This window comes from Blennius ocellaris (genome assembly GCF_963422515.1).
Source record: "Blennius ocellaris genome assembly, chromosome: 10".
Taxonomy (NCBI): domain Eukaryota; kingdom Metazoa; phylum Chordata; class Actinopteri; order Blenniiformes; family Blenniidae; genus Blennius; species Blennius ocellaris.
In genome coordinates, this window is record NC_137659.1 from 15,960,713 (window position 1) to 15,982,776 (window position 22,064).

Sequence of the window (22,064 nt, forward strand, 5' to 3'; positions counted from 1 at the left end):
ATATGACACATCAAGCATGAACTGTATACGATCAACTGTATGCTATATGTCTATAAATGAGCAAATACTGAAATACATAAAACTCAAAGACTGATTGGCATGATTAATTTTAGTGCCTATTGGGCATGAACATTCGAAAAACAAACAAACAAATCAATGAATAAACACATTAATACATAAATAAATACAAATATGTTATCTCATTAAAATTTTTGTTAGACCCACTGATTCTAAAAAGATACCCTGACTCATTTATCTGCTGCAACAGCAAACTAACTGGCCATAGGTTTTGTTGTTGGATTATAAAGAATGGTCTGAACATGTGCTCAATACAGAGACAGTGGATGTAATGGACAAAGGATATTATAGATAGAGATCCCCAGCTGTGAGACAAGAAGAAGTCCTCAGAGAAGTTCTTGGACGTAGTGGAGGACAATATGGAAATAGTTTGTGCGACAGCAAAGGAAAGAAAGGATGAGATAAAATGGACGCCGATGATTGTTTGTGCACACTGCGAAACGGAGCGGCCAAAAAGAAGAATTGCAGGATTTCAATGTTTTATTCAGAAACAAACTTGTTTATACAACTGACTCTTCTACAGCACTATTGTATTTGTTGTCCCCAAATTATACTGTCAATGTTTGGGGTTATTTAATCTGTGCACCAGTCCTCCGCGGCCACAGGAGGCGCTGTGGGATTTCACCCATACACTTGTAACGTCTTCGTACTTGAGCGGCGGAAGTTGCTTGCTCATCGGACACTCTCAAACATGGCTCTCGCTAGTGTGTTAAACAGTGATTGTGCGGATTTTTCATATAAAAATTGTCAAGCTCTGAGTTTCGGTAGCGAAGCCGAACAGAGCAGCGTGGGATTTGAGGCTACTCCGGGCGACGGCCTCAGTTTTTCTGTGAGAAACCCGCTGTGTGCCGTGGAGGAGGATGGCGTCGAGAGGAAAATAGAGTTTCTCCACGGAACCACCACGTTAGCATTTAAAGTAAGTAAACGATGCACTTGTTACATACTGCTTCAATATTAAGTAGTCTTGCATATCACAAGCCGTTATCTACTTCACTTGTGCTCCATAAATAGCGCTTAAGGCTTCAATGAAAACAAAGCATGGAGCATTAGCATGCTAATGTGGCTACAATCCGCTTTCTCATTGCGGGTGATCTCGTACATGTTTGACGTTTCAGGCATATATGTCAATAATTCAATGTCACCGTAAATTTGAGAGAAGTTACAGCATATTTTATGCCTCACGCGATTACTTTTACCCGCTAAGCGATCCATCCCCGTACAGCTGTAGAAGAGGAGGTAAACACAGACGAAAGTATTGTTTCATGTGGTCCAAGCTCTGTGTATGTAATTTTCTATCAATCAGGCGCTAAAATGGATTTGTACATTGTCCTACAAAATCGCAACTACTTAGGTATTAGATTTTCAATCAACCTTCATATTTACATATATTATGTAAATATGAAGGTTGATTGAAAATGCATGACATAAATGTAAATACATGACCCACGACGCAACTGTCATTTATTGGGCTTATAATTTGATCAGTTTTGTGATATATTATTGCTACTCAATCTAGAGGGATTGTGTGTGACAAACTATATAACACTGAGTGGCTTTAGTTACATTGAAATCTTTCATGTTGTCTGAAAGAGCTGCAAAACTCATACATTTTATTTATGTTGTCATGGCTAAATCAGGCATGAATTTTTTTATTTTTTTTTAGCGATATTTGTTATTCATATATCATTATTAGTTATTATAGTACCGGTATTTCAAAAAATTACACCAGCTCTCAAAGTGATGACTTTGTGCAGGTAATCATCCCAAATAGACTTCTTAAGATGTTGTTCAAAGCCAGTACCAACAATAAAGCAACACGAGAGAATGAATAAAGTTGAGATTATTTTCCGTAATTGAACGTCCTTCTCATTTGTGCTACAGATAGCCAGTACAGTTTCAGGAACTAATTTGTTTCCAGGTAGAGATAAATAAAAAAAAAACTGCTGCAACTCACTAATGCAAAACCTGACCAATAACTACAGCCTCTTTAAGGAGCCCTGCTCTAGCATTTTGGTGACTTATAATCATCATCATGAGCGAAAAGTTTACCATTTCAGCACTTTCCTCTAACCTTTGTCAAATGCAGTAAATAGACTAAATACGAATCTATATCTCAGTGGTTAGTTTTTGGTCTCATTGAGGGATTTGTTTATGAAAATAAAAAAACAAAACATAAAGCTCTTCTTATCCCTTAATAAGACCCCCCCCCCCCAAGCAGACACCTTCCACTGAATATGAAACTCTCTTGTTTTTTGTGGTAGAGCTATACTGCTTTAAAAATCTCTTGATTGTGTGGAGGGAAGGGGAAAAGTTTTTTCTTTTTTCTTTTGCTTGTCCAGATCTCTGGTAGAGTTGATTTATGTTCCACCTCTCCTGACAGCTGTAGTGCTGTAGCATAGCCTTGTTAGGGTTTGAGGTAGTTCTGTAATAGATTTAGATCCTGTCAGTCACAGTATATGCACATATTTTACACTTAAGTTTGAAATGTAGTGAGTGGCTGGTGGTAGAATTTAAAATTTAGAGGGCTTGTTCACTTGCTCAGTGCAGCCTGTGTATTCGTTTCCTGCGTTCAGTCAATTATTTAACATGTCTTGCACCGTTTCTTTTGCCTCTCCCAGTTCCAGCATGGAGTTATTGTTGCTGTGGACTCTCGGGCCACGGCGGGCTCATACATCGCCTCACAGACGGTGAAGAAGGTGATTGAGATCAACCCATACCTGCTGGGCACCATGGCCGGAGGAGCTGCAGACTGCAGCTTCTGGGAGCGCCTGCTGGCCCGCCAGTGTCGCATCTATGAGCTTCGCAACAAGGAGCGAATCTCGGTGGCAGCAGCGTCCAAGCTGCTCGCTAACATGGTGTACCAGTACAAGGGGATGGGACTCAGCATGGGAACCATGGTGTGCGGTTGGGACAAGAGAGGCCCAGGTAAATACAACAGCCGTGATCATTCTACACTTAACAGATACTGATATTGCGCAGCGTGAGTATGAGCTATCGCAAAGGATTGTTCAAGAATCATCAGCTTGTTAGTCTGTCTCTCCAGAGGATAATAAATCAAACACACTACAGTCCCCAGGATATTTTCTTGAACCCTGTAACTTTACTATGATAGCCAGAGGTGCGGTTGTTACCTTTTGCCACACTTCTCTTGAGCATTCATGTCTTTACAAATCCAGATTGAATGGCACATTCTCTTTAACTTTAAACTATTGGATGCTATTTACTGCAACTATCATGTGGCTGCAAAGAAGTGTATTTTTTGTTTGAATTTGTATCCATTTTGAATAGGGGTGGGTCCGATGCGGTATCGGGTTCCAATATCGATGTAATTCACGGATCGGAAACTTCCGATCCAACCCGGGGAGACTGCTGATCCATGAAGCCTTGTCTGCTGTACGGTCTGCTGGAATGACAGCAGGCGGTAAAGCAGCCTGCAGTGTTTCCCTTCAGGCTGCTCTGCCCGCTGGCTGCAAAATGTGGAATGGTTGTCCTGACTGGAGGCGGGTCTCGATGAGATGCGGCGTAATGAGTCAGGAAATTCTTTTCCACAGTTTAAGGCAGCCAGCGAGCATGCTAGGCAAGTAGTGCTGTGCTAACCAACTTTTCATGACAACGTGCCGCTGTTTGGACGTATTTTACACTAAAAACACGGCAAAGCAACACTGCAACCGGAATGTTTGCAAAGCCGTTGGACAGCAAGGCGGCTTCTTTGCTCACTGTCACCATTTTAAAACGCCAGCTCGCCAAGGAGAACGGCACTGACATCCAAACAATGAACAGCTCGCTCCGCCACCATAGCAGGCGATTCTCAACTTCATGAAGGTGATTAATAATAATAATATTAATGATAATATTAAACTAAACAGCTCTGGTATCGGAATAATATCGGTCTTTGCATATATCCAAATTCAGGGATCGGAAGGGAAAAAACCTGGATCGGCAGCGCTTTCTCATTTTGAATTTACCAGACTTGAACTTCCCTTCATTGGCCGTTAGATGGTGCTACATCCTCTCTGTTGCTCTTCCCCTGTTTGTTCTTTGTGCTGCAGCTTTTGGATGCCACACAGTGTGAGGCCGTACATCACAGAAGGTGTGCTTAAAGAGGCCGCCACAGTGACACAGTAATGGGAAATCGATGAGGCTGGTACTGCGGGCCAGCGAGAGCGCAGCGGCATGATGGACGTTGGGGTCTCGGCCCTGGACAATTGGGTCGCATGCATAATGCCCATACACACACCGAGATCGATGCCAGCTTTGTCTGGAAAGCACAGAGGTCCGTGTGAACAATGACGGCCTGCCAGTGTGCCAACAGACGTAAATGACACGTGTTAAATCACGGCAATCAATAGGGGAAATAATGATTCCTCTATAAGTTCAATAGGTGTGGGAGCTTTGCCACAATACCAATGATTGAATAGTGAGGTAAATGTCATGTAAATTAAATCAATCGCGATTAGGGGGGGGAGCTCATTAGTCAACTACAGTTGTGTCAAGAGCACTTATTCCCCTGGTGAGGTGTCTTAAGCTGCATAAAAAAAAAGAAATGGAACAAAAAACGATGTTGAGGAGCTTGGCAAATATGATTTTGTAATAACATTAAATGTTATGACACTTGTAATCGAGTAACGCTTTATAGCATGAGAGCAGCTTCACGTTTGACATGGGAAACACCTTTTGTGGCACCCTGTGGCGCTCCCTATAAGCACAGAAAGGTTTTCTAATCAGGCGGTGTGTGATTAACAAGAATGGAGCCGCACAATGGGGAAAGGTGACGGGAGCATATGATCCGAGGCTTCATCAGAGAAGACCCATGTGGCAGTCGGTTTCACAGCCTCTCCCAGGAGAGTGATGTAAGAGCTTTCTCTCCTCCGTACGGCTGCTGCTCTCTCTCTTTTTTTTTTTTTTTTTAAATTCCTGAGCCAGTCGTGAATTGAAGTGGGAAGGACAGATGACAGACACTGACCCATTTGATGCAACCCACCCATGCATCGCCCTGTGCTCCTCACCTCTGTCTAAATGCTGTCATTCCAGCCAGCTGCACAAGCTGCTGTTAAAAAAAGAAAAGAAAAAGTCTCCTTAAGCACCTGTCATTTGATTGATGGAGTGGAAGAAGCCTCACTTGGCTGTCCTTGCTGCACTTCTTTGCCATCCCAGCAGCATGCCTCTGCTGCTTTTATATGGCCCTGGTAAATCCACCCCCCCCCCCCCTTCCGTATTTTACCATTTTCTGAGCACCTATCTGCTGCTGTGCCTTTTTGACGTCAGTGTTTGAGTTTCGGGATCTGTTAAGTAATATCTCATTGAGCTCTACAAAGGCCCAGGTGGGTTTGGAAAGGAATGGATATGGGAAGTGTTCCTGGATGCCGCTCTGCTTCTATACTTGGTCCTCCTAAAGAGTCCTTATCCACCTCCGTCAACTGCACTACTCATCACAAGAGGCCGCCTTTACAACTCTCTCTCCCTGCCTGTTATGTTTTTAACGAGTCTCTCTCAGTTTTCAAGAGGAACAGGCAGGTCTCAGAATGGCAAATTACCCCCGTGCATAGGCAGCCACTGGATGATTATCATGGCAAGCTAACGACAGGCTGAGGAAGCTGCAATTTGCCAGTTGAAAGCAATGGTAAGCTTTTTTTTTTCTTTTTTCTTTTTCCCCGGGAAAGAGAGTGGCTCTCTACCGCTAATAGACTGTCACTAGTTTAGCTGAGAATCTCTGCAGGCGGGGACATGCAATCTGGGCATTTTGAAGTGTTTTTTTCTTTTTTTTATAATGTGTGAGATGAGCGGTCACGGTGGAAATTCGTCAGTTTTATATGCATGTGCTCCTGCGCTTCCCTGTGCGAGTAGCATTTTCACAGGTTTGGGTTTTATGAAAGCGCGACAAAAAACATGCCTCTTTCGCAGGCTGTCTTTTCACCAGCGGCAGTCTGACTGTGGGCGAGCTCACAGGCAGGTGCTCGTCACCCATTCCACGTCACGCCAGGATCAGGCCTGGCAAGTGTGTCACGGCCTGGAACCAAATGCCTCGCACGCGTCCTCGGGGAGTTTTGTGTGGCACAAGCTGCCCCGTACGAGTCCACCGTGGGCATGACGTTGCATATTTGTACACTTCAGCAGGGAGTGACCGCCCACCTCTCTCTGAATAGGTGTGCTTACGTGGCAAAAGGGAGGAAATGTGTGCATCGCGGAGCGTGAGTATACAAGGAAGGCTGTGAATGTGTTGTACTGGTCCGATGCCCTCGGGATGGAATCACGCCATCGCTCCTTGTCTGCAGGCGTAAGGTGCAGCTACCTGAGCAGCTCAGGTTGTGGGTCGATAGTTAATTTTTGGCCCGTTCGCGTGGATCAATAAGATCTGGAGCAGGGTCCCCGGGCAGACGGCGATGTGGGCCGCGCCGTGTCAGCAGGTTCCCGCGGCCGGCTTCGTTTTACTTGAAGAGGATGCAGCTGTTCCTATCCGCCAGCCTTACTTCACTTGGAGAGGTTGCAGCTGTTCATATTCTCTCTCTGGAGGATGTGGCTCGTGTGCATTTACAAGATTCTGTGTGTTAGTTTTTCAGGAGGGCAGCTTTGTTGGCTGTACACCGTCTCTGTTTTCCTGACAAAGCCCAGCAACTAAATCAGGAGTAACACAACTCCCTTCGCACCACTTTCCGCTTCCTCCCCCCCCCCTCTTGACCTGGCTTTTGTCCTTTTTCTTCTTCTCAGGATTGTACTACGTCGACTCTGAGGGGAACCGGGTCTGCGGCGATTTGTTTGCAGTGGGTTCAGGCTCCATGTACGCCTACGGTGTGATGGACAGCGGCCTGCGGCACGACCTGACCGTGGAGGAGGCCTGCGAGCTGGGGCGCCGCGCCATCTACCAGGCCACATACCGGGACGCCTACAGTGGAGGGCAGGTCAACCTGTATCACGTCCACAGCGAGGGCTGGACCAGGGTCTCCCAGGAAGACGTGCTCATGTTGCACCAGCAGTACAAAGACCAGGCATAGCTGATAAAGTCAAGAGAATGAGGGGAAAGGGGCGAATAGGTAAAGTGGGGTTTGGGGTGGGTGCAGGAGTTTATTCCAATTCTGTTCTTCTAGTCTGTTCTGTAATGTCACCACATTTTGACACAATAAAAGGATTCATCTGCCCATTGATTCACACTTGTATTTCTTCTCTGACTTGCGGCATAAAAGCTTGAATGTGAACGCTTTTTAACGGTGTCGGTGAGCTCTCCTCGCCCGGTTCGGGGTGTTATTTGAGGGGCTGCAGAGAGACGGCCGATGACTCAAAACATGGCTTTAATACAGTGTGGGAGTAGTGTGCTGCTTTGCCCTATATACATTTCATTTGGATCGTACCTTGGGGAAACTACGTCTTTAAATAAAACCCATGGTGGTTTTTTTTTTTGTAAAATATATTTCCTGGAGGTGCATTTTGCACACGTGCTGATTCCACCTTTTTAGATCACAAGTTAGTGAATTGTGTCGGTCAGATTTAACTTCCCATGTAAATGTGCAGCCTTGCTGCCATATTTGCCTTTTGATGTCGTCGCTTTGTTGCGGTTTGTGTTTACATTTCAGTCATCTGTTCCCACAGCTGCTGGGATTTAGGGGTACATCTAAAGCCTGTTTTGTGTGCTTATATGTTGTGTGTTTATTTGCAGGGCAGCACCGTCTAAATAGGTCTATTTAATTGCATACCACCAGCCTCAGTAATTGTGCCTCCTGAGTTGTAAGTGTTTTCTTTCCCTCATTGATAATGTTCCCTTCCTCCGCGCACGTTGCACAAATACGTCTTTTAATTGGTAGGGGAAATTTATTCTTTAATTCCTCCCTGACACACTTAGCTTCTCAATGTGCAATGTAGTGTGCCACACTGCCACGGTGTTTTACAATGTAACGACCTGCGCTGGCAGTGTGTGCCCCACCAGCGGTTTTTATGCTTCAGAATAAACACAAATAAAGGCGATAGTAGACTGCGAAAGTCACCCGTTTCAAAGCGTGGTTAAAAACTAGTTTCACAGGTGACTAGTTAGCAGATGGAACGGGAATGGGATTTTCGATAAATGGAAATGAGCAGGTCTGGTCTGTGAAGCTGCTCCTGGTAACCGAAGTGATGGGAATTGCAACATCAATAGGAGCAGATACTGCGAGTGTCTGGGCACGTGTCCATGGAGACGAGTTAAAACTGAGAAGATGTGCGTAAAAGCACTGAAACTTCTGAGAAAGAAAAGTAGTCCAAGCTGTTTTTCCACTGTTGGGTTAAGGTACTTGCATACCGATTTTTCTTTTGCACAAATGGAGTCTGTGTAATTCAAAATTCTCTTCTCAAAATGTTGAATACAGACCTTGTCCTCCGGTGCCATTAAATATCAAGTGAACCGGTTTGCTATTATTCTTTACTTGGTAGAAAGAAAAAAAAAATGGGCAGCTTTCAGAGACGGCTATTTCTGTTCATTATTGCTCATTGGAATACCATTTGAGTCAAAGCGCAGTGAGACATGTTCATAGTTTAAAATCACCCTTTTTTGCTAATGGACCAGCTGTACAGTTCATGAAACCTATATGCTTTGTTTTTTTTCTCCAGCAACTTAAGGTCACAGGGAGTAAAGACAGACAACCACACAATTTGTACCTACTGGCAATATTACAGTGGCTTTAAAAAGTATTCATACCCCTTGAACATTTCCACAACATGCCACTTTACTCTTTATTGGGATTTGTTGTGATGGAGACCAACACGTGTTGCATAATAGTGAAATGGAAGAAGAATTATGGTTGTTTTTCAAACTGAAAAGTGTGGCATGCAAAGGTATTCATCCCCCCCCCCACTTAATACTTTGCAGAGCCTCATTTAGCTGCGATCACAGCTGCTCGTCTTTTGGCGTTTGTCTCAGTCTCAGCTTCGCACATCAAGAGACTGAAATTGTTGCTCATTCGTTGCAAAATAGCTGAAGTTCAGCCAGATTGGATGGAGGGCATCTGAACAGCAATTTTCAATTCATGGCTGAGATGTTAAATTGGAATAAGGTCTTGGACTTGGCCATTCTAACACATGACTATTTTTTTTTACAGTCAACTTCTAGTTTCTGGTGGATGTCAAAAAATGTTCTGTTAAATTTTTTTTCTCCATATAATTTTGTGTCTTAGTTTGGTGCCCAAAATTTTTTGTAGTTTCACCAAAAAAATTGTCAAATTGACAATGTTTCTATTTGAAAACAACCAAATGTAATATTAGATTTGACACATAAGTATTGTTAAGTCATGCTACCTGTGGGCGACCATTGTAGTTTTAAAAAGTAGATCAAGTAATTGAGATGGAAAAAAAAAAGAAACGATATGTGTTTATCAAATGAGAGTTCCTCCTTTCAAAACATAAAACAGCTTGATTTACACTTGACGCCCGCTAACCATTTCTCCCAAACCATCCAAAGGGATTTCAGTTCCAGATTTTGGCACCATTTTCTTTTCCCTACTTTTGCAGTTTGCATGTCTGGAACTAAAAGCCCACGTGGGGTCTGGCAGTACAAAAGGTTTTGACCTTGTCTTGTTGTTTACTGTCTCACTGTGTCAACATGAAAGGATAAAGTTGTCACTTCCGCAATGGAATGAAATATTGCATTTTTTTGTTGTTGTTGTCGTGTTTTTGGTAAGTATTTACACGCATTGTTCTGTCAGTCAGCTTCTTCACTGTCTCACTGACACCTTAACCAACATATCTTCCCTCCTGGCTGTTTTTGTACTGAATCCTGACGAGCAAGAACACGGTGGATCCTTAATTCAAAAACACAATTTTTCATATTCAGAGTCTAAAACCTTCTGAAAATGTCACGTGGAAGCATTAAATGTGATGGTGGGAGATTCAATGAATGTTTTTCTTATGCTATCGTTTTTATCGTAGAACGAGACGCAAGAACTGATGCTTGCTTTCAGACGACTGCTGCGAGTCATTATTTATTTACGACAATATGTTTAATATCAGTAAAAGTGAACAAGAATGTGAGCGTCGGGGTAGTTTTTGATTTCGTTTGCTGCTGTGATGATATTATTTCCCCGCGTGCAGTGGCATTAAAATGCTCCTCAAAAGTCATTAAATGCAGACGTCGAGTGTTCTTGCTGAAGAGTTTCGCACGTGCACGTCATGAGTACAGTGAAACAAATTGGAAAATAAATAGTTTACTGCACTAATACATTTCCTTGAGTGTTGTCCTTCTTGAGACGTTAAGCTTTCCCTCCCTGCCACTGAGCGTGTCCACGCGTGCAGAATCCTTAAGCAGCTCTCATTATTGGCCGCGTGATTTAGTTTGAAGGTTTCAGTTCATAAACCCGGGGTTGCTGTGCATGTTCCCGTCTGCCCTTTTGGCCCGTCTCCTCACGCTTTGAGGAAACACCTTTCACCCTGTGTGTGTGTGTGTGTGTGTGTGTGTGTGTGTGTGTGTGTGTGTGTGTGTGTGTGTGTGTGTGTGTGTGTGTGTGTGTGTGTGTGTGTGTGTGTGTGTGTGTGTGTGTGTGTGTGTGTGTTTCTTCCCATGTTTGGACCCGCGTCTACAAGGTCCATGTGTGACCTTGGCGTTCCACCAGCACACTGTAGGCAGTTCGCGGTGCCCTTGTAGACAGATTTTCATGTCTGGCACACAGATTACAGGTTGTCAACAGGTATTTTCTGAGTGGCTGCCATTATCCATGCCATCTTTCAGAATATTTTCCACAAAGCTTTACACACACAGGACAAGATGGTGACACTCTGGGGAGGCATGACAAAATGAAGAAAATAGCTTTCTTATTTTTTTTTCTCTATTTTTTTTTTTTTTTTTTTTTGAGCTAAATTAGACCAAATGCAACGAAAAAGACCAGCTGGTAATATTGAAAGGTGCCAGCACTATGATTTTCACACAGTTAGAAAATAACCTCGGTACCCACATCATGCCATCTGTCAGGTGGTCATATGTGATTTTATTCACCAGAAAACTGATCATATCTGAGCAGTGCTGCCGAAGCTCTGACAATTTGTTTCCTAAATTCACAGACCCTTTGCATACATGGTGTGGTGTCCGTCCCCATGATTTGATGCTCGAGCTTAATAATTGGATATACAAATGACAAAACCACCCTCAGCAGGAATGCACGCTTTGGCTGATTGAGTATCTTGGAGCGATTGTTTATTCCTGTTGATGCTTTACCTCGATGCAAAAACAAACGAGAAGTCTATTTGGCTTTGGTAATGACTCCCGGCTGGCTGCCTCTTGTCCACCCCAAAGGCTCTCCGGGTGTCACATAATCACTACACCCAAGTCGTTAAATGCATGCCAATTCTGACAAACAACAAAGCTGGCATGAAGATAATTGTTTGTGGTCTCCGCGCATCCCCTTCCTCGTCGCCGGCGCAGGAGGCAGCCGCTGCCTCGCCTCGTTTGAGAGGTGCTGTTTTTCATCCCTCGCGATGACAGCCACACTCTTGTCATTCCCGCCGCGTGCTTGCCATGGCCGCCTCACTCTGCTCGAGACTGTTCTTTTCTCTCTCTCTTTTAAAATTTTTTTTTCCTTATTCTCTTCTCTTCTCTTCTCCTCCCCAATCCCTCTTCGGCAATGTTTTTGGCAATTGCTTTTTTTTTCTTTTTTTGACTCGATTAATTCAGTGACATGAATAAATACAGCACGGCAAAGTAAACAGTGGAGCCCTTGAGTTCTGTCCAATCTGAGTCAGTACTTGTCCGTTTCCCAGCAGGCACTTAGAAGCTTCTGCCAACACTGCTATTGCTGCACTTGATGATGATGATCATGAGGGTGATGGTGAGGATGAGGAGGATTATAGCCCCATACCATTAGTGCAGACTGTGCCTCAAGAGGCCTGGAGCGGTCAGCGGTTTATCCCTTGTCATGACACCTGACTGTATAAATGGGGCTTGTCTGTTTGTTTTATCGTCAACAGCGCCGGGCCTTGCCTCCCAGGCAAAACGGAGACAGGGTCAGGGAGACTACAGCTGAAGATGTGGCAGTTAGACTGATGGTGGATGCCACGGTCACTCCACTTACTCCCATATGGCTTCTGGCTTTTTTTTTTCTTTTTTCTTTTCTTCTCTACTGCTCTGCGTCTTTTGAAACGTGGCAACCGCGTCCCTCAGTGAAAAGGAAAAGCGAATTGCGGATTGTATCAATAGTTTCTTTATTTTTTATTTTCTCTGTCTTGTTTGTTCCTTCTTTCAGTGGCGATTCAGATCTGGTAATTTGAACACTCACATTTGTTTCAGTGATGCTCCATTACTGGGCGTTGTGCTTTTCTGCTTTTCAACTGTGAAACAGTTGAAACCCAGTGATTTGCTTCTAGAATCTTTGTTTGTTGGACGCTTAAATTCTGGACCCTCATTTTTTTGTAAATCACTGACATTCATGGCATCTGTCACATCCGTCGTATGAAAGCAGGCTTGAATTGTCCACTTCACCCTCCCCTCGCTGCCTCCGCTTTGTAAGTCTGATAGGAACATACTGAACTACATCGGTTTGTTTTTATTTTATTTTTGGTTTGAAGCGTCACTCAGAGTGGCAGGCTCTTTGATAGACGAGTCGGCCCCAGCGGAAGAACCATCTCAAGAGGGGCCACTCTGCCAGACTTGGAGACCCCATCTCCTCTTCAAGTTTTTTTTCTCCAGTTTTCTTCCACCTCTCCATCTGTCCATCTCGTTTTCTATTCTACTTTTTGACTTAATCCCCCCTGCGGTGCCCTCGGCCTGTCGCCCACTTCCCCCAAGGCCTGATCCCGCTTTGATCAATGCCCCCCTCCCCCCCTGCAACACAACCAACGGGGGAAATAGAGGCATTAATTACCCACCCCAGAGCTTGTTCCCTGGGCTCATCTCTTCAACTTCCTTCCTCTTCACTGACTCTGCAATTGTAATTCAGCTGGGGGCCCTGGACGTGAGGGTAATAACAGAGGGTACCCGTCCAAACGGACGATTGCCCACTGATAAATGATCTGCCGGGCCGGACGTGTCGGAACTGACGTGAAGGGGCCGGGAGTGACTCTGAAGTGATTGACACAGAGCTCTAGCGTCGGGATTATGTGTGAGAGAAATAATTTATGACTCTCTCTTCCGGAGCTGAGACGAATGCCAGAAATGAGTAATGACCTCTTGGAAGTTCAGCTTCTCTGATCGCAAACAATAGGCCAGGTTGTCACTGCAGTGGAAATGACAGAATTGATGGCGTTTGGAGAATGAGAAGCTAATGGGCTTCATCACGAAAATGGCAATTTAATTAAATATTAAACTATTATTTTTTACTTTTATTATTAATACTAAACTATGAACAGCATTCAAAACATCCCAGACATCCTCTCTGATCAATACGGTTTTCAGTTGCAGTGGAATGAAAATGAGGGGGAAAATGTTCTTTTCTCCAACTCTTTTTGTATTCTTCTCTGTTTTGTAATCCTTTCTTCTCTCCTGCCCTTTTGTGTTGTTTTCCCTCCACTGACAGTTTGAGTTCTTAAGTGTTGAGTGCCTAGTTTGGCCTCCTTTGTGTTATTCAGCCTCTTTCATGTGAACTACATAGTTGGAAACACACACACACACACACACACACACACACACACACACACACACACACACACACACACACACACACACACACACACACACACACACACACACACACACACACACACACGTGTGCGCGCACAAATATTTATTTTGCTGAGCCACGGTCCTCTCCTCTTTGCCTTAGCCAAAAGTCTATTCACTGCCCCTGCCTCCACTACCAACTTTCTCTGTCTTTTTTCCTGACTGCCCCTTCTTTTACCTCATTTGGCCGACCCTAGTCACCATCCACTCTCTCCTACATCCACTTCCCACGCCTCCTTTCTCCTTATTCTTTGCTCAGGACCAATCTGCTCTCATTACATTGATGGCCCTGATGGTTGACTTGAATGGCGTTCGCTCTCCCACGTGCCCTCCCAAGGCCTTTGTCAGCAGCGGCAGTGACAGCAGCCTCAGCTCCTGGTCTCTGGGCACGCTGACAGCGTGGCACCTGCTCCTCAGATGCGTGACCCCTCAAATCATCATCATATAGGTCAGAGAGAAAATTTGTGTGCTGACGGGTTCTTGAGTTACACCGGATTCTCAGGCGTAAATGTCGTGGATGTGCGGGGAGCAAACACCGGCGTGCATTGAGGAATAGTGGATGTGCTGTGAGACAGGGACCGTGTTTAGATAAGAATCTGTGAGCAACAGCGTGGAAGTATTTAATTAGGTGGGTGTGACTTTTATGTCTCGCACACTGAACCTGCTCTCAGGTCTCGACGGCAGGCGATGAGGGCAAGTGCTGCGTGCTACCTGAACCCCCAACCACCTTCTATTATTCATCGTTAATGGTGCACGTTTCACACGTGGAGATTTACCTGCAGTGCAGCTGACTCTGGTTTGCCTCCACTCCAACGGACTCTCACGACGACCACTGCATTTTGCTGAAATGCAAATAGTGCAGACTCAAACCGAGGCTGTGTCCTATTTCTGTCCACTGCCTTCACCCTTGATATTCCCCTCTGTGGCTGTACATTTGAGTGTAAGTGATATCCCAGTAAAAGCACTGAACGCAGTGAGGTGACTGTTATCACCACGTCGTTTGCCCCTGAAACATCATTTTCATCTCAGGATAGTTATAGCATAAAATATTTTCTTTTTTAGGGTCCCTTTGATAATTGTATTGATTAAGCATTGATACATTTTCTATAGCACAGTCATAAAAGTCCCCGTCGAATTTATACAAAAATATTCTCTGTCCTATCAACATTTAAGTCATGTTTTATTTTGTCTGAAGATGGAAGTGAAAATTATTATAAAAGTAAGCGCCACAAGTAGTTATGCAACTGACAGTTGTTTTCATATTTTAATAATCTGCTGGTTTGATGAGTTTCTCTGAGCTGGCTGATTAATTAGTTACTTCGTTTTTTGTTTTTCTTTTAATGTTCAATAAGTTAAACCAGTGATACCCAAAGCTGATTAAAATTGCTGATACATTTGTAAGTTCTGGCTCAAAATCAAAATATATTTAATTTCTTATTGAAAGCGACCCCCATCCATCCGTCCATCCATCCATCCATATTCACATGATCTTCAATGATGAAACTGGACCAATCAACAAGCAGCTGCAGCTGATCACTCAAAGCTGCACTCTCTGCACCACCTTCGTCTCAGATTCAGATTGAGTTTTATAGGTAATATCCTCGGTAACCACTCTCCCGTCCACTTGCAAAAATGGGGCATGGTCAGCTGACGACGTGAGGGGAATATAATCTCTCTCCTACTGTGATCAAAGTTTTAGGACAGGATTGATAACCCTCACGTATCGAGTGTAAAACTCAGTCCATTCGTTTGAAGTGTTACCAACAGTATATGATCGGTCACCTGCATATTTTAGCATTTAGTTCGCCGAGAGCTCATCAATGTTTCCAACATTGAGATCAACCCATGAACGGGTGACTGCTTAGTTAGCACAGGGAGCTGCCAGAGTGGAAGAAAGGATCATCAAAGTCAGGTAAATGGCCTTTATTTGCACATTTGAAACAAATAGCATCAGATTTCCTGTGGAATAAACCTTTCAAAATGTCTGTTTTTAATTATCAAAGCATAAACAATGCAGTGTGGAAAGGCGTTAAGGGGCTCCTGTGTATGCACGTAAAGAGAATTATAATCAGACAATGTACCAAAGTAACATTTATATGAACATTTCCAATTTTTTTGGTCTGTGTAAACAATGTGCTATGGCTGTGATCCTCTTGTTCCACAGTGAACTGTTAAAGGTTGGATGCATTATCAAATAAAAATTACTGCTCTGCTTGCAGGAAGAAATGCACTTACAGGTATTGTTTATGGACATGTGTTGTTATGTTGCTGCACATGTAAAAACAATGTGAGACTAAGGAGAAAGAGAGAAATGTGGTGCCAGATAGTAGAATCAATGCACAGTGTGTGAGATTGAGAATACTAATGTGTATGTGGGGAATAAAAAAGCACAAATCTTTGACTCCTCTGTTGTAACCAGTAATATCACTTGACACTTGACTCCTGACAGGACATTTATCACATTTCCGAATATGAGTAGTACCACCCCCCCCCCCCCCCCCCCCCCCCCCCCTCCTCTGTAAACACGCTGATCACGCTGTACCATATCACTGTAGATATCCATCTGTCTATATTTCTATACTGCTTTATCCTCTGCAAGGCTGTAGGAAGTATACTCACTTCACACAACAGTGTCTGGTCATTTCTCACAGTCTGAGACCACCATGAAAAAAATACCGCCCCCCCCAAAAAAAAAGGAAATCATTTAATCAGTTTAATAAGAAAATCTGGGCTTCTGAAAAACATGAACAGAATACAAAGAAAATGTAAGCACAGGTTCGCCCTACTTCTCTTGCTTTTAATGAAATTGGCTCTTTAAACTGCATGAAGTCCACAAGTTCAGTAGTCGCAGTATGATTTGATTGTTTCTCAAAGATAGTCTTCACGATAGAGGAGCAATATTCTAACTCTCTTCAAGTGCTCTCATAAATGTCCGACAGGGTTTTTAGTCAAGTGGCCATCGAAAGAAAAGTCCATGACAGTTGGCACTTCTTGGGTCTTCGAGCAGCGCTTTCAACAATTTGAGTGGAATTAACTCTCATTATCTGAATGTGACATGACTGAGCATAGGTGTGCATTGAAAGAGCAGCTCTGTATTTTACTGTTTCCCATGGTTCAATACTGCGTGCCCCTTGTTGGTCTCTTGACCGGCACCTTTCTATTATTGCCACGAAGGTGAACTGTGGTTCATCTTCTACTGTGAAAAGCTTTGCTGATTCAACCCAAGTACTGAGCTTTTTTTCCCCTCTCTTATAACTGCTGTGAGGGTGGGAGAAAAAAAGCGTGAAAAAAAATGAAAATGACATATACCTGGTGTAAACCACTCTTTCCCTCTGGTGTGAATGTTGTATGTTCGAATCCAGCGAGTGTTTGGTGTTTTCCTTGCCTTTTTGTGTGGACTTTTTCATGTTCTCACCGTGAGTATCCCGCCCTCGCCCATAGCGTGGATTGGCTTCAGTTCATCCCCAGCCAACCCCCACCCCACCTCGACCCTGAACATGATATAAGTGGTAGAGGAGATGGATGGATAGTCTGACTTCTGACACTTTAGTTGTGACACCAGATTTTCCACACGTCAAATCGCTGCTTTAGTGATCACTGCTGTGTGGGTGTGTTCAGTCAGAGTTACATTTCTGACAGATGATTTCACATCTCATCATGTTGCCGACATCACATTCACCTGGATGACGTCTGACTGCTGTTTCACTTCCAGGACGACTGACCCCCGTTTGATGGGCTAAATGTTGTCAGTGTCACATATTCACATCAGGTGACATGACCCGGAGGTGGCGGAGAATGTGAAATGATCAGTTTGCATGTCGGACTCATGGGCAGAATGGTGTTTGGGCCATATTTCAGTGGCTTTATCGGCTTTGACACGACAGGAATTGTTTCATGAAAATACACAGTCGAAACAGGAATGAAAAATAAACCAGTGAGAAAGTGCCAGCTTGAATTTGCTGCTCAGATTTTTGCATGTTTACAAGCAGATTTCTGAGCCGTTTCAGACCAAAGCACCTCAATATATAATAGTGATAAAGGCTTCTTTTTCAGGATTGTTTTTTCCCTGAACATATATTTTGGAGTTGTGCTTTTCTATAACACTGAGTTTTGGCACAGAACAATAATTTAATTCACCCTTTTTTTTTTTTTGGAATCATTGCAGGTCTGCCTGGACTAGATCAACAACCGCCTGTGCCAAACTTGCTTGGGGTAACAATTTTGAGGCATTTCAAAATTTCCAAAATATCATCTTAGCAAAAAAAAAACCCCAAACTCAATAGAACACAATACATTTTGTTAAAAAAAAACTAAACAAAACAGTTTATTTATTACATTTAAATAAAAAAAACATACATTTTGAATGAACTGGAGTAAAAATATAGATCCCAAATATGACCTGCCAATATACACAAGAACCCATGTAATGTTCTATTTAACCATATTGGAGGAACACAACACAACACAACACAACACAACACAACACAACACAACACAACACAACACAACACAACACAACACAACACAACACAACACAACACAACACAACACAACACAACATTGTTCTCCATTTAAAATAACAATAATTACAGCCAAATCTGACATCACAGGTGTGTCTTACTTTGTGTAAACTATTTTAAGTGTCCTGGTAGAGCTACAAAAACAAAGGGATCCTTTGCCTAGTTCAGTTGGAGGACCGCCCCGAGAGGTAACTGTTTTTCAATGTCAGTATCACTTCATTGCACTTGATGGCCAAGTGAGTAAAGCCCCACAGAGCACAGTAAAAAACCACAAGCATTGTTTTGACATGACAGACATCAACATGTTACCTCTCCCCTAGACCTCTGACTGGCCTTTCACAGTGAGATATCACAGATACACAAGTGCGGTGTAAAGGAACAAGTCTCACTGTATCTTGTCGTAACAGGAAAACTCGGATCTTTTTCTCACGAAAACACAATTCCTTTTGCTCGACTTTATCGGCTGTTATAAAGAGAACTGGGCCTCTGAAACTATACTGCTGGCTTAGTGTTAGACAGATGAACAGAAGATAAGAGAACGGGCTGTTCTATAAGAAACTACGCATCATCTTCAACTGTTTTCTGGTTGAAAAAAAGTGGCTTCACTGGATTAAAAAAATCCCCCCGCAGAAAGCCGTAGATGAGAGAGAATCCGATCTACTGGCCGTTTCTTAATTAAATCTCACGCATATAGCTTAACTAGACCAAGATTTCATGGTGCGTTTTCTGCAGCATAACAGTGGCAACATTTACTTAAAAGCCCTTCTTTTAACATAATGTGAGACATTGTTTGGTGGTCCCCCACTGTTGTTCAAAGAAGGCACAGCTGCATGATATAAAATTAACAACATGTCTGATTTAGGTGAACCAATGAGTACGCACTGAAACCACACTAATAATAAAGATGCAATTAAACGTCCCTTAATTAATTTTATTATCTGCAGCTGTTTTCCATAATACGACAACTCTGTGAAAACGAGGCTTTCAGGATTAAAAGTAAGCACCGCTTCACCTTCATTTGCTATACAATTTCGCCTTGATATTTACTATTTATTGCCGTAAACGGGAGGGGAGAAAGTACCCATGTGGATCACAAGTTGCTCACATATTTCTCTCCTCATAGGGCGCCACTGCAAACCAAGGTGACTTTGAAACACAGGGGGTACTGTTGGGACAGGGCCCGTTGCAGCGCGACACCATACAGAGGCGTGCACAATAGCATTAGTGGCCAACCATATGCTGCAGAGAGCAAAAGAGCCTGCAGGTTTTGGTATTCCAACAGATCATTTCAGCAGGTGACAGAGCTGATGAGTTCTTCCCTTCAACCTGACAGTGCTAATTAGTTTGTCTTGGGAATGGATGGGGGAAAAAAATGAAGTTGGCTCCTCCTGCAGTACACCGCTTCTGTAGTTTGTTGAATAAACCAACAGACACCAGTTAATCTTCTGAAGGTTTGCAAACTTTCAGCAGATTTTTTTTTCCTGTTTTAGTAAGATCCTCCCAGAGCCGTCTCTGCTCAAACTCCAATTTGTTTAAATGTATTTCCTACTGTGAAGGGCTTCCTTTGTGCATTTTAATGTGGGACGGTTGTGTCCGTCAGCTGCTCACTAAAAAAAAATCTGGCAATTTTTAAATGTATAAAGAACATTTATAATATTCATAATTTAGTCTTTCGGCATTAAAGCTTTCCAAAGTCAGGGCTGAGTTAAAATGAGTGTGTTTTACAGAACTGGGACACTGCTCATGTCACATCTGCAGTCAAGAAGAATGAACACAGACACGCAGAAATTAGTCCAGATTTTCACAAATGCTTATGCCAAATATATTTTGGAGCAAAACCAGTTGCTGCATGAATTATATTGAACAGAAGACATTTGTTTTTGTGGGTTAGAACTGATGAGTCACCTCAACAAGAGATTGGTTTGATTCCAGCTTATAATTGTCAAGAATTGAGACACCGTTAAAGCATTGAGAATTAGTCTTTGCATTTTGCCTGCGCAAAAACAGATGTTACGATGAAGAATGCCGTGATAACTGGAACTGTGGTTTAAATTGTCAAACAACCATGATTTTCTATGATTATGACTTGAAAGCCCGTACATTTTATGTCTATGTATCTTAAAACCTGAACAAGACCTGTGTGGTTCTTGTATCTCCTTTTCATCACATCACAATAAAGTACAACTACGGTATATCTGATGTAGTGGATTACATTATACAGTGTATCATAGAATGCGTAAATTCCCTCTTCGAAGGTGGAAGTGTTCTCATGACAACAAATGATTAAAGAAATGTCCATCTTCTCCAGTGGGAAGTTCAAAGTTTAAGATTTCAATGTACTGTATATTCCCTGTCTGAAGTTGGCACTGCCCTGCTACTCATGAGTATAAGCTTCGTTGTGCTGCGTTCGCCAGTAACTGGGGGTTTGGAAGTTTTGCACTTTCTCTTGGGAAAAATGCCTGTGACTGCTGTTGCTTCTCACTCAGGAAGAGCTCAGTTACACTTAACATGACAGCTGTCTTAGTGAAACTTAATGAATGCACTGAAGTATTTCTATTTTATACTCGCTTGTACTCATTGCGTGAATGATGACACTCCGTCTTACCATTTTATTGAAATTGACTTGCCATTTATAACTTTTAAGCTTTATAGCAGCAGTTGTATTGATGTCAAGAGATGCTAAAACCAGACAACAGAGTACAAGTTGTGCATAAATGTGGTGGAAAATAAACCTTGCAAGCTTCATTTCATTCTCTCATTGGCTGATGAATGTGATGTCGAGCTTGTTTCTTTCCTTTCTTGCCCGTGAAACAGAATAAATGGTACTGGAGGCAGCCATGTTGTTTATTTGTTTGTGTTTGGCATGTTCATGCTTTGACGTGGGAAATGGGACTTTCCCTAACTGGTTTACTGACCCAAATTACTTAACCTCAAATCCTTGCCTTTGAAGAGGTTCTGCAATGGGAAATCATGCAAACTCCACACAGAAAGGCCCTCAAATAGACTCCAACTGAATATTCTTGCTATGAAGTTAATCTGCAAACTACTACACCGCCGTGCATTACTTTTGCAGCGAAAGTGGTTGCATTGATTCAAAATGTGCAAACAGTGATTTTTTTTTACATGTGATGAAAACAAAATGCTACCCGACAGCAGCAACTTCAATCAAATCACTCTCTCAGAGTCTGCAGTTTGCCACTATATGGAACACAAATATGAGGGTTTATAGGAATAGACTTCACAGTATAGGAGGAACAGCACCGGTGTATCCAACAAGCTATTTTTTCTTTTGTCTTCGTCTCTCCCAGTGTGACAGTATGTGAGAGCATATAGAGCAGCGGAGGCCTGGATGTTACGTGATGTAACCAGCAGTCATGCCTGCGTGTGACAATTAAAGGAGCCCACAGCGAGAGCGGTCTGCAGGCCAATGTTCTGACGCGTCGGAGCACAGGGAGGCACAGGTGTAACTAATAACATTAATAAGCATTCAGGCATGCCAGTGTCAGGGTCCTGATACGACGACGCATGCTGGCTCGCTGGCAGGCGGCACCTCACGGAGACGATTCGCAGCAACAGCGCCGTCATTAATGTGATTAGTTCCACCTGTGTTTCTCTGCTATGACGAGTCAAAATGTCTGCTGAGGAAGAGAACAAAGGTGTGTTTGCAAATGTACTTTTTTTTTCTTCTTCTTCTACTTTTACTGAGAAGTGGGCAAACCTTGAAAAGATGACAAGTTCTACAACATCAACATTTAAAAGTTTGATTGTTGAGACGTGCCTCAGGAATCGCTGTTCTGCCTTCTGTCTAGATTTGTCATTTTAAGCAGAAGAGTAACTATTATACAAGTGAAATCCAATCGTGATGG

The 22,064-nt window shown here is 43.0% G+C and overlaps 1 protein-coding gene across 1 annotated transcript; it reads left to right on the top strand.

Annotated features, from left to right (window-relative positions):
* Nucleotides 1-742: 742 nt before the first annotated feature.
* psmb5 (proteasome 20S subunit beta 5) lies at nucleotides 743-7,111 on the top strand. The gene is made up of 3 exons (XM_080503250.1): nucleotides 743-994; nucleotides 2,697-3,003; nucleotides 6,784-7,111. The coding sequence occupies exons 1-3, from the start codon at nucleotides 770-772 to the stop codon at nucleotides 7,065-7,067; spliced, it is 816 nt and encodes a 271-aa protein (XP_080359376.1). The 5' UTR covers nucleotides 743-769; the 3' UTR covers nucleotides 7,068-7,111.
* The last annotated feature ends 14,953 nt before the right edge of the window (nucleotides 7,112-22,064 follow it).

Bases quoted from the DNA above. Each gene is read 5' to 3' on its own strand.
- psmb5 (XM_080503250.1), top strand. From the start codon at position 770: ATGGCTCTCGCTAGTGTGTTAAACAGTGATTGTGCGGATTTTTCATAT. The intron at 995-2,696 runs GTAAGTAAACGA...TGCCTCTCCCAG, and splicing joins CCACCACGTTAGCATTTAAA to TTCCAGCATGGAGTTATTGT. The intron at 3,004-6,783 runs GTAAATACAACA...TCTTCTTCTCAG, and splicing joins TTGGGACAAGAGAGGCCCAG to GATTGTACTACGTCGACTCT.